The sequence below is a fragment of the Malurus melanocephalus genome, unplaced genomic scaffold, assembly GCF_030028575.1.
Source record: "Malurus melanocephalus ecotype Western Australia unplaced genomic scaffold, MMel_1.1 scaffold_465, whole genome shotgun sequence".
In the NCBI taxonomy this organism is placed as follows: Eukaryota; Metazoa; Chordata; class Aves; order Passeriformes; family Maluridae; genus Malurus; species Malurus melanocephalus.
Window position 1 is genome coordinate 489,642 of NW_026623697.1, and position 12,183 is coordinate 501,824.

Sequence of the window (12,183 nt, forward strand, 5' to 3'; positions counted from 1 at the left end):
CCCTGCCCAGGTGGAGTGGGCTTTAAAGTCCCTTTCAACCCAAACCACGCTGGGATTCAGACAGTGCTTCTGTGGTTTAGGTGCTCTCTCAGGTAGTTTTGTAGCTGCCTCTGCTCTCCCAATTATCAAAAAAAAAAAAAACCCTTCCAAAAATCAAGCAGCACAAAACATCAACTGACTGACAACAGTTCTGAAGGGAAACAGTAAAAGGAATAAAATCCAATAAATTTCTTTTCATACACAAACACTTGTAACTGAAAGTTTAGATGCTACAGGAGTTTTCATTCAACCCTCCTTTGGTGCTCTTTGGACAACAGCTCCTTCTCACTGCCCAGCAACCAAAACTCACTTTAGATCCAGTCATTCCAAATTAAACAAGCATCACATCCCACACCTGCCACCAGCACAACACCTTCCCAACACAAAATCCCAGCCAAGGCAAAGGAGTGRCACAGTGTGGCCTGAGAACAAGAACCCCAGCCTGGGGGTCAGTTCTCCTGCCTGCAGGATGTTCCACCACCCTCCTCCCACCTAGCAGCACCTCACAGCAAACACAGACCCAACTTCAAAACAGCAGTGCTGAGACAGCTGTTAAGACCCTCAGCTACAACACAGTTTCCCACAGCCCCAGTGAGGGACACTCACCTTGTCACCTGAAGAACCCCCTTTGACTTTCCCTCGACAGCTCTTGAGGAGATCTGGGTAGAAGAACTCGGGGCAGCGTTTGTGATCCGGCTCAAAGAGGGTCAGAGTGATTCGAACGGCCGTGGCCGCCGGCTCCGGCTCCGGGGGCTGCTCTCCATCGTCCTTCCGAGACCTTTTCAGGAAGCTGCTGCTCAGGGGTCCGTGCAGAGTGGTGAACGAAACCCTGTGGGGCTCTGTCATGGCTATGGCCAAATCTYACCAGGCCTCACGGCATCGTTCCCATTGCATTAGGAATGGTCTGTCGGGATACACTGATGGATTTCACCAAGGATAATGGAGGATGTTGGCAGTAAAACAAGTGCTTTGCTTTTGGAGTTTTCYTGGGAAATGACAAAGGGCCGTGCTGCGAGCACTTGCTGCAATCATTGGACAGAAAGAAAGAAATCAATCAATCCTTGTACCAGMATTCCCTCCAACACTGGCAGTTCCCCCGTTATCCCTCCTGTCCATGGCACGTCTGTCACCTCACACCACACCGCTCTGTTTGCAAAGGCTGAGGAAATCCAGATGCCGGGTAAACAAAACGACCCCACCAGACTCGGTGTGACGCAGCCCAGGAGCCCTGGGCACATAACCGGGCTGGGCTGCACCTCTCGGGCCGGGGCTGCAACTCCCGGGGCCGGGGCTGCACCTCTCCAGGTGCTAATCTCCTGCTACATGGAGGCCCGGACACCAGTGTCCCTGGCACAGCGGCCCCAGCGGTGCCTGAGAGGGGCCCGGGACTGAGCGGGACTCGGGGGCCGAGCGGGGCCCGGGGTGGCAGCGACGCCGGAGGGAGCGCGGCCCGCGGGGCTGAGGGGAGGACCCAGGGCGCGGTGAATGTCTGTGGCCGCGGTGACGGGGCTGGGGCCGCGCACGGTCCGGCTGGGCCCCGCCCGCCCTCACTCACCGCCGGCGGGACGGGGACGCGGCCGCCGCTCCGGGCCCGCTCCGGCCCCGCGCCCGCGTCACATGGGCGGCACTCCCAGCGCGCCGGCCGCGCGCGCAGCGGCCAATCAGAGACCGCCTCGGCGGTCACGCCTCGCACTTCAGCCAATCACCGGCCGGCACCGCGGCCACACCTCGCGGGAGCGGCTCGCGCACSGCCGCCCCGCACCACGTGGTCAAAGCGGACCAATCCCCGCCGCCGGCACCGCCCCGTCCCGGCGCCCCACGCGCGGAGGGAGGGACGGAGGGGCGGCAAGATGGCGGCGCTCTGTCAGGAGGAAACCGGGATCCGCTGGGGCCCGCGCCCGCCGCTGTGGGAATGCCCCGGGAGGGGGTGAAACAGCGGCTGTCGGTGTTCACGGAGCGGCTGCCCGCGTCCTCCTCAGTCACTGCAGCGTTTGGTGGAGCCTCGTAGAAATCATTGGCGTGAAGCCTCCAGGAAGCAGTGTTTGTCCTGCCCATCCTGTTCCTTAAACCAGCTCAGGTTTTTTTCCACAGAAGGAAATGCAGTTTAAGGAATGTGTATAACGATAAAGGGCAACAGAGTAATATATCTAAACAGTAGCTGTTGTGGATAAGGCTGCAGGCACTGCGACCCCGGAATTCTGTGCTGGAAGACCCTGACTGGAGATGACAAACTCCCGCTAGACCCGAGCCTCTTCAGCACTGACCGTTCCAGCCGGATGGGATACAATGGGATCCAAACCAGGGTGACGATAGAGCTGGCTGATGTCATCATGGAACTTCTCCATTATTTTTCAGCTGTCTGRGGAGYCTGGAGGGGTCTCTGTTGAGTGGAAGGTGATAAATGTCCCAGTTCTCAAGCAGGATAAGAAGGAAGACCGTGCTGGCCTGTCAGTCTTACTTCAGTTCTTGGTAAAATCCTGGAGAAGGCTATTTAGGGAGTTGCTGAAAAACCCTTSACAATACAGTCATCAGTCACAGGCAATACAGATTCACAGGAGAAGGTCCTGCTTAATTCCCATTTGTAACAAGCTCAAGCATCGATTCAGTTGAGTCACAGGCTGGAAGGTGTGGAGGAAGGGCCCACCGTGGCTCATCTGGTCCCACCTCCCTGCTCAGGCAGGGCCATCCCAGAGCACAGGGCACAGGATTGTGTCCAGTTGGTTCTGAAATATCTCCACACCTCCCTGGGCAGCCTGTTCCAGTGCACAGGAAAGTTCTTCCACATGTCCAGGTGGAACATTCCAGGCATCAGTTCCTGCCCATTCCTCTGGTGCCATTGCTGGGCCCCACAGAGCAGAGCTGGGCCCTGCTCGGAGCCCTCCCTGCAGGCAGGGACAGGGCTGAGTGCCCCTCTCAGCTGGGGCTCCTCTCGAGGCTGAACAACCCCAGCTCTCTCAGAAGGGAAATGCTCCAGTCCCTTCATCTCTGCAGCCTCTGCTGGACCTGCTGCAGGACCTCCATGTCCCTCGTGTTCTGAGAAGCTCAGAACTGGACACAGCACTCCAGAAGTGCCTCAGAGCTGAGGAGAGGGGCAGGATCCCTTCCCTCACACCCCCCAGGAACATAGCTGGTCAGGGACAGCTGGTGTCACCCTCTTCTTTGCAGAGCTGCTGCCCAGCAGGGCAGCCCCAGCCCGGGCTGGTGCCTGGTGTTGTTCCCCACTGGGTGCAGGACCCTGCTCTGGCCTGTGATGAATTTCAGRAGGTTCCTCTCTGCCCCTCTCCCACTGTCAAYGTCCCTCTGAAGGGCCACACTACCCTCTATCAGCCACTCCTTCCAGCTCTGTCAGTCACCTTGGTGTTGACCAAGAGCACAGATGTAATGATTTGGGGTTTTAGCAAAGCTTTTGATACCATCCCTCAAGTCTGTTGGATGAACTGTCCCTCACACAGCTCCACAAGAACCCCTTTACATGAGCTGGTGACAGCTCAAGCTCAAAGGGTGACAGTAAATGGGGGCACATAGGACAGGCACCAGTGGGRTTACCCAGGGCTCTGTTCAAAGGCTGGGGCCCTTGAAGGGGTGTATAAATCATCCAGATGCAGGAATTCAGCGTACATCAAGTAGGTTTGCCAACAATACTGAACGGGGAGGAGCTGTGGAGTCCCCAGAGGGCCCTTACAGGGAGCTGGGCAGTCMCAACCTCTGTGACATTGATTCTGCRYCTGGGACAGGGTTGTGCACRCAATTTGGGGGATGAGAGGCTGGAGAGGAGCCCAGCAAACGGACCTGGGGGTTGATAGCAAGTTGAATAGGAGTCAGCAATGGCAGCCAAAAAAGCCCACTCTATCCTGGGGTAGAGCTGGGCTGAGGGAGGGGATTATCCTGCTCTCCACTGGGGCTGGAGCTTTGTGTTCCCACTRAGGGTCCTGGGAGGGAAACTATGGAAACAATGGGTCACAAGCCATTTCCCGTCCCATAAAAATTTCAACCCTATTCCCTTTTCAAATACTCTTTGTGTTTGACTGAAGGCACAAGCTCAGACCTAAGTCCTCAGCAAATGCACTGCTCAAAATCCAGGAAAAAGCCCTGGGAGCAGAAGMCTGCAGGAACTGGCACCGGGTTGGCATAGAGCCAAGAGGATGGTGCAGAGCTCTTTCCAGTGGTGCCCAGCAACAAAACGAAGAACTGTGGCTAGAAACTACAACACAAACTCCACCTCAACATGAGGAAGAATTTTTTTCRCTGATGGTTGCAGAACACTGCAACAGCTGCCCTGGGAGAGTGTGGAGTCTCCCACTCTGGGGGCATTCCAAACCCACAGCTGCTCCAGGTGACCCTGCCCTGACAGGGAACTGGATGATCTCCAGAGGTCCTTTCCAACCCCAGCTTTTCTGGGATTTTGTGAATCCAGCAGAACAAACCCTGCTGGTTCTGCTGCCACAAGCATGTGGTGCTGCAGCWTCAKCCTGGCTCCMCTGAACATCACCCCAGCCAGGCTTCTGCTTCAGTGGGRAGCACAAGAGCCYTGCAGACGAGGGCATCTCTGCTGTCTTCACCTCCTCCAGTTCTGGCACACAASTGCTGCAYCCAAAAGCTCCCCTTCACCCTGCTGGCCARACTMTTTTTTGACAAGCACCTGCAGCCTCCTGCCTTCAAGGGCCCCAAGAGGAACAACAGACAGCTTCTACTTTTATTATTACAGTTTAACACAGTTTTGGACAGAGGAGAAGCAGCAGGAACCAACATGCAGAGCAATTARAAGTCCCCAGGGGCYCGAGGAAGACCAGCCACAGCTCAGCTCTTGTACCTGCTCCCAGCAGTGGGGCTGTGGGGCTCCTTTCCCTACAGCTGCTGCTCCGTTGTGCCCCACAGCGGGACGAGGTCATGGCAGACACCAAACCTACACACACAGTGAGGGGAGAGGACTTTGATTGTGATGAGTCAGGTCTGTTATTTGAAACTGGGAGGGCATCTCAAATCCTTTCCATGTAGACAGGGAAAAGAGGCAGGAGGCAGAGRAAGAGGCAATGGCAGAAGATGAATCTCAGGTATTTCTCCACAATTTTCCTGTGTCACAGCTGGCAGCTCTTGGAGCCAAGAGCTCTTCTCACTGCATCTATTAAAAAATAAATTTAACCTTCCTCCCACTCACTTCACACCTTGGTCTTCGCTTCACCAGCATCTCCTGCAGCCCTGCTGTAGCCAGACTCAAAGTTCAGCCAAGTGGACAAGTTCCAGGAACAAATAGGATCTGTCAGTTATTTAAGAGCTGGACACAGGTGCCTGGAGAAGGCCCCAAGGCAGTAGGAGCCCTGGCTGAGGCAACTGAAGAAAGCACTGGAGGGAGACCCCCACCCCTGCCCCACCACCATGGGGCCAGCCCGGAGTAGAAGTAGGCACCACTTTACTCTGCCCTCATTCCCCAACACCTACAAAGCTGAGGACCCAGAGGGACAGGCTTTTGGGGCACAGGTAAAACTCACCCTACTCATGGGAAAATCCCAGGGATCTTGTTCCCTCAGTTTAACTGTGTCCCTGTTCTATGGCACAATGCCATGTTGCTGTCCCTGTCCTTATGYTCTGGTGAGGCTGCACAGGGAGCTCAGACACAGCACAGCTCTGAGGAGCTGGGTGGCCCAGGGACAGCTCACAGGTGGTGTCCAGCCCATTACAAACTGGTTTCCCGATTTCCCAGCAGGAAAGCTCCACTGTCAGACAAGGAAGAACTCAGGATCTCCCCGAGCTCAGTGTCAGGACTCCAGAGCCTGTGTTGTGCACAAGAGAGGACTAAATGCTCTTCTAAACAGTCATTCCCGAGCCTCAGATCCATAAATCCTTCCCTGCCTCCCTCTCCCCCTTCCATTCCTGCGGGTTCCCCAGTGCTGCTGTTCCATGTCAGTCACCACGGAGGGACAGTGTGGGACCAAGGCTGTCAGGTTGAGCCAGTGCAGCCCCAGAGAACCAGAGCAGACCTGGAGGAGCTGTTCCCTCTCTCAGCACCTGGAGGAGCTGCTTCCCACTCCCAGCACCCACAGAGCAGGAACCAGAGCCAGCAGAACTGTGCGTTTAACAGCRTTTGGACAATCTCCCTTCCATGGACTTGCTCATCTGGGTGAACTTGTGCCAGCCCCAGCACGCAGAGCTTCCCCCAAGGGAAAGATTGTCCCATCCTTCATTCCTTGTCCCTGAACTAAAATGAGAATTTGCCCCCTTATCCAACAGCAGCCCAATTCTTTAAAAGCTTTTGGTGAAAAGCCTTKTAGAAATGCAGGTAAATTGTCAAGCCCATCACCTTGTAGTTACCAGCACTTCTCTCACAGCAGAGAGAAGTGCTCCCATTCTCCTGCTCCAGGCAGGGATGGGAACACCCAGGAATGGGCCAAAAGGCCAAGTTTTACTTCAGTGAATCAGTTCAGGCTACTAGGGACTTAAGATGCTGCAGCAAACAGAGCAATAATACCAACTACCTACTAGAGCAGAGAGAGAAAAAAAAGAAACAGCTGCTCTTGGCAGGAGCTGAACCACAGAGTTCCACACACAGCCCAGCTCTCAGGATCCCCCAGGCAGAACAGGAATCCCACAGCAGGATCTGCAGCCAGCCCCAGCAGCTGCCATGAAATGGATGGAAATGTCCTGTGCCCCAGCAGGAAGATGCACTTCCCTTGGGATTCCTCCTCACTCGTAGATCCAGTGTGCAGCTGTGTCCTCCCAGCACGGCAGCTCCTCCGGGCGGAACCACAGYGAGATCTCCTGCTGGGCACTCTCCACCGAGTCACTGCCATGGATCACATTCCTGTGGGCAAGGACAAAGGGAGCAGCTGGCACCAGGCTGACAAAGGTGGATCAGGGATGCTGCAGGCTGAGGAATTCCACCTCGGCCAACTTAATTAAACTGATGGAGCTTAATTAAACTGTGGGATAGTCCTGTCCCACAATATCCCTTCCTATCACACACCCATCGTCCTTCCAGGAGCGCCAGTTCCCAGCACTCCTTCCTCCTGTGCTGAGGAGCCATTTGCTTGCTACAGGAGGAGCTGTAAAGGCTGTTGGTCTGGGGTTTGCATTTTTTATGTCAGTGATTCCAGCTGTGCCYCCAGGTTTTCTCCCTTCCATCAAASCAGGTTTGGTATCAGWCACAAGGGAAGACACATCTAAGCCAGGAGGGTTCACTAAGAGGCACATCAATCACAGATCAGACTGTGGCCACCCAAGCATCTTCCCCTACTCCCAGGAAAGGACTAAGTGGGCTCCTTCTTTCCTCTTCACAGCCTGGCAGTCCCAATCACCAGAGGAAAACACAGGTAAACTATATTTTCCCAGGAGCCTTGGGAAAAAGGAAAGACAACCAAGGCTTCTTCTCCTGCCAGAGCCAACCCCAGGAGGCAGAACTCAGCTCTGGTCTGAGCACAGAAGGGAGAAGCTCTGCCCTGGCAATRCAGACTCAGGTGGCTTGGGCAGGCCTGGCACACAAACACCTGGACAGGATGTTCTGAAACACTGAAGGAAGRAAAAGCTCTCACTTGCTGACTTCAACGCAGAAGTCCCCTCGGATGGTGCCAGGCTTGGATTCAGCCGGRTTGGTCTCCCCGATCATGGTGCGAACTGTCTTCACCACATCCAGGCCCTGCCAGACCTACAGCAGAGCAAAACCAGGATCAGCTTCCACAACTGCCCCAGCAGGTCACATCTGTCCTCTGAATTCCCCATTGGATCCACCTGGGTGAGAGACAGGTAATGGTCTCTTCCAAATTATTCTTCTTGATTTTAGAAAATAATCCAAATTGTCTGTGGACTTCTCCCCATCCCTGCAAGTGTTCAAGGAGAGATTGGAGGGGGCTTAGAGCAACCTGGTCTATGGAAGATGTCCCTGGCCAGGCAGGGAGCGGAACGAGACCTTTAAGGTCTACTCCAGCCAAACCACTCTGTGATTTAATTTACCACAGAAAACATCCCTGCATTTCAGTACAGTTTCAAGAGACACTCTGAGGGGAGAAAGCACCTTGCTTCCATCATGCAGTCATCCATGAGCCAGTGCTGCTCACACCTTGCACGTCCTCCTTGCCCCTTGGTCCAGGAGCCCTGCTCAGCACTCACCATGGCCACGATGGGCCCGGAGCTCATGTACTTCACTAGGCGGCCGTAGAAGGGACGGTCCCGGAGGGCGATGTAGTGCTCCTTCAGCAGCTCCTCCGAGGCCTGCACAGAGCACAGAACTTAATCTGCTCCCACATGGGGAGATCTGGGCAAGGGCTGCACCTCACAGATGCAGGGAATTAAAAGAATTAAGCTCTTGCACCAATGCTCCATTCAAAGAATGAAACAGCAGGAGCCTGACACAGGCAGGAGTTTCCAGGTCAGAGCAGCAGCAGCACCTGGCAGCTTATAGACAGCTTATGACAGCCCTGGAGCACGGGCACAGCCAAGGGCAGACACGCTGCTCACAGCTGGAATCACCCTCCTGGTGCCAACACTSCTCTAAGCTGTGAGCATTTGGTGCTGTTCAAGCCGGATGACAGGCAGAACCCCCAGCAGTTCCCAGCACAGCCGAAGCCTGGGGGCCCGTAGGGGTTCCTCGGCTCCAGGAACCGCCAGCCTGGGCGGGCCTGGCCGCTCACCTGCAGCAGCTTCATCCCCACCAGCTGCAGCCCCTTCCTCTCGAAGCGCCGGATGATCTCCCCGACCAGGCGCCGCTGGACGCCGTCCGGCTTGATGGCCACGAAGGTGCGTTCATTGACCCCRCTGAAGGCTGCAGAGAAAGGGCAGRGGTCTGAGGGGGGGAAGGAKCTGCCTCCGGACCTTCAGCCAAGGGGGCACAGGAGGGTCCCGGCCCTCAGCCGCGGAGACACGGCGGATCCGGCACAGGAGGGCAGGGCGGGTCCTGGCCGCGGCCTCGGGCACAGAGGACACAGGGGTAACGGGGGCCCGGGCCGGCGCCCTCAGCCGCGGGGTCTCTCCAGGGGAAGGGAGGTCCCTTGTCCGCAGACACAGGCCCGGAATCCCGTCCCGTCCAGTCCCGTCCCGTCCCGTCCCGTTCCGTACCGCTGTGGAAGAGGCCGGCGAASAGCCCCAGCACCAGGCAGATCATGGCGGCGCCGCTCTTAAAGGGGCCGCGCTCCCCCCGCGCTGTCGCCGCCCCCCGCGGAACCATCGTGCCGGGGCCGCGGAGCGGCGGGGCCGAGATACGGTGRCACCAGGTCCGGCCGTGCCCATGGCAACAGGAGGGGTTCGGTGCCGCCAGCCCGGCCTGGGCCCGAGCGGCCCCGGGGACCGAGGGAGAGGGGGTGAACCAGGCTCCACCTGTGCGAGGTGTCCCACCCGCGCCCTCCTTGCTGCCGCCTCTCAGCTCCCCTGTGCCCGTGGCCCGGCGACAGCGTCCCGCCTGTTTATGAGGCTGTTTTGCCTTCGCTACCTCTGTCGTTGCGGTCGTGACTGTACACTAGTCGTGGTTGGACTAGTCTGGTTATTGGTCACCTGCTGTAGTCCCTGAGCAGCCYCTCTAGCTCGGGCAGGCCCAGGTTAGCACCTGAGGAAGAGGAGCTCTGAGCTCCCACGGGCCCTGCTGCAAGAGCAAAAGGGCAGAACTGCAGCCCCGCAGGGCTGGGGGAGCTCCTCTGTACGGAGCACGTGTTGCTGATTTAATTCTGGGGTGTAAGATCCCGCTTATTGACCTGCTCCCCACCTCATAGGTCGTATTGGAGCGACAGCAAGAAMTGCACTCTGGGGCTCCATTGCCTACTTTCAGGAACTCATCTCCTGTTTCAGCTCCCTCCAAGATCAGCCTCGGGAAACACCAGCCCATGAAATACCTTCTCCAGGTGCCCCGCAGAGGGCTGGATTTGCTCCCAGAGCTGTTCCAGGTGCCTCATGGAGGGCTGGGTCTGCTTCCCACCTGCTTCTTGCTCAGAGACAGTGATCTGCTCGCTCTCCTCTGTTCAGGACTTGGCTGGGACAAGCAGGGATCTGTCTCCATCCAGCTGCTTTATCCAACAYAGTTTTAAATAAATTATTCCGGCGTTCGTACCAATAAATAATTAGAGGTTGTATCCTAGAGGTCCAGAGCATGGCTTTGTCTGAGGAAAGTCGTCCCTGTTTGCTCCAGCACAGTCCTGTTGTGGTGTTTATCGTTCTGCCAGTGGCAAAGTCTTTGTAGGACAAACACTGTCGGTTGTGGGGTCGGGGACAAGGCTTGGAGGTGAGGGCGTTCCCAGAGGCTTTTCCCTGCTGTTCCCGGAGCTCTGGTGCCGGCAGAGGGAGCGCAGGCAGCGCGGAGGAGCTCCCAGCCTTCACCCAGCCCTCGGCATCCCAAGGTCCATCCCGTCCCGCTGGCAAAGCTCCCCTAAAACGATGCTGGAATTTTTAAGGTGGACAAGCACCTGTTCTTAGGGACGGCCAGGCTGTTTTGCTGGAACATCTCGAACAAATCCTGTTTGGAGCAGGTGTCYGTGAAAAGAAACAGCTCTCACATGGCTTGCAAAGTTTGCAGAGTGCTTTGAGGAAGGTGCCTAATGCATGTTGTCAGCTCTCATTAGCTACTCACAGAGCCACTCATTAAGAGCACATTCCCCGTGTGCTCCCGGTGACATCCGTGTGTCCAGCCTGGCATGCACAGGGATGAAGGGAGTGGGGCTGAAGGGAGTGGGGCAGGTGGTGAAACCCAGCTTCCTAACTCCAGCCTGATGGCTGATCTCAGTCTTCCTTCACAGAGAGCTATTTCAAAAATAATGATGTTTCTGCCGATTTAATAAGATTTATTCTAGGACAATTTTCAAKGTGCCTGCAGAGGTGTCGGTGATGAAGTCAACAACACAGTCCCCAACTCAGTGTGTGCTGCAGGCAGCCAGACTTCCACACTGGCAGAATACCTCCTTTCACACTTGCTTTATTTTTGGTTTTATTAATGCTGATGAAATGCCTCTTTTTCTCACACCAGGGTTGTTCTGTCCCTCTCTCCAGGTCTCCTCAAAGATTCCAGTTCAGGCACTTGGGTGAAGATTTTTTATTTCCTTGGACTGCAAATGTTGTTTTGAGCTTCAGGTAATTTCCTGCAGCAGAACCTGGAGGAGAAACATGCCAAACACTCTCCATGTGGTGAGTCCATCTCATCTTCTCTGGCAATGATGTGCAGTGGGGAGAAAGCTTTGRTTCCCTCTCTAGGAACCCCAGAAATGCAGATTACTGGTGACCAGATAGCTTGGGAAATGGAGTTGGCCTGATTCCCACACATATTATTCCTGAACCAGTGTCTTTTAGGCACAGTTTCAGGCAGGTGTGTATCTAGGGTGAGCCCAGGAAGCTGCAGTAAGCCAGAATGAGCCAACAAATCCTTCCTACAGAGGTTTCACTTGGGTGCTCAGCATTCCCAGCCCAGATGTGTGCCTGGAATGCAGCCACGAGCAACAGCTGCACATCTGGAAAAGGAGGGACAAATTTGCTGCTTTGTGTGGAAAGCCCCAGTGATCGCTTCTTAAACCCCTCGGTGGGAACCTGAAAGGCCAGGTACCTTCCAGCCCCAAACAGCTCCCATTTCAGTGGGAAGGTTCAGTGAGGAAGGATCCCAGTGTGGCAGGGGAGGCTGGGGGGGGCTGTTCCTGTGCTCGCCCCCACTGCAGGAATTTCAGGCGGAGGCAGAACTCTATTTTTGCTCTCGCTGGATAGAACATTGCAGATTCTGTGGTTATGTAAGAGATCCAGAGCATGTAGGTGCAGAGAACGTGGCCATCCAGCACTGTGCCGTGCACACAAAGGCTTTTTGTCTCCTTTCATCACACTTAGCAACTCCTGCAGTTGGCACTGCCTTCCTTCTCAGGCTTTTTGCACCATTTTGTGTGTTTGGGGAGGATTTTCACCATTCAGTTCAGCCATGGTCTTTCAACAGTGTAGCACTGACACAGCCTCTTACAGTGTGGGCTCTGCAGAGGTGCAGACCTGTCTGATTTCATCTGCACCCCTGATCCTGCTGGAAGTTATTCCATCTTCTTTAGGATAAAGAGGGGTTGGTAGAGCCAGATTTCCTTAAGCACCTTTTCCCTGATCCAGGTGATACAGATGTCAGAGCCAGAGCTACACAAAACACTCTCCAGCACAGTCACTTTCTGACTGAGCATGGAACAGACAAGAGGATCCATTCAAAAATGCCMTTGC

At 55.5% G+C, this 12,183-nt stretch overlaps 2 protein-coding genes across 8 annotated transcripts in view; both read right to left on the minus strand.

Moving 5' to 3' along the window:
- The window catches only part of UBN1 (ubinuclein 1), a 26,441-nt gene extending 24,795 nt beyond the window's left edge, over positions 1 to 1,646 (minus strand). For 4 of the 7 annotated variants that reach the window (XM_057380675.1, XM_057380674.1, XM_057380670.1 and 1 more), the window contains 1 exon segment: positions 646 to 1,579. In XM_057380675.1, coding sequence (XP_057236658.1) covers positions 646 to 933 — 288 coding nt within the window. In that variant the 5' untranslated portion in view covers positions 934 to 1,579. 7 annotated transcript variants of the gene reach the window in all.
- Positions 1,647 to 4,718: 3,072 nt separating this feature from the next.
- NME3 (NME/NM23 nucleoside diphosphate kinase 3) lies at positions 4,719 to 9,222 on the minus strand. The gene is made up of 5 exons (XM_057380642.1): positions 9,082 to 9,222; positions 8,658 to 8,788; positions 8,137 to 8,238; positions 7,563 to 7,675; positions 4,719 to 6,835 (listed from the first exon to the last, which is right to left on the minus strand). The coding sequence occupies exons 1-5, from the start codon at positions 9,188 to 9,190 to the stop codon at positions 6,718 to 6,720; spliced, it is 573 nt and encodes a 190-aa protein (XP_057236625.1). The 5' UTR covers positions 9,191 to 9,222; the 3' UTR covers positions 4,719 to 6,717.
- Between the last annotated feature and the right edge of the window lie 2,961 nt (positions 9,223 to 12,183).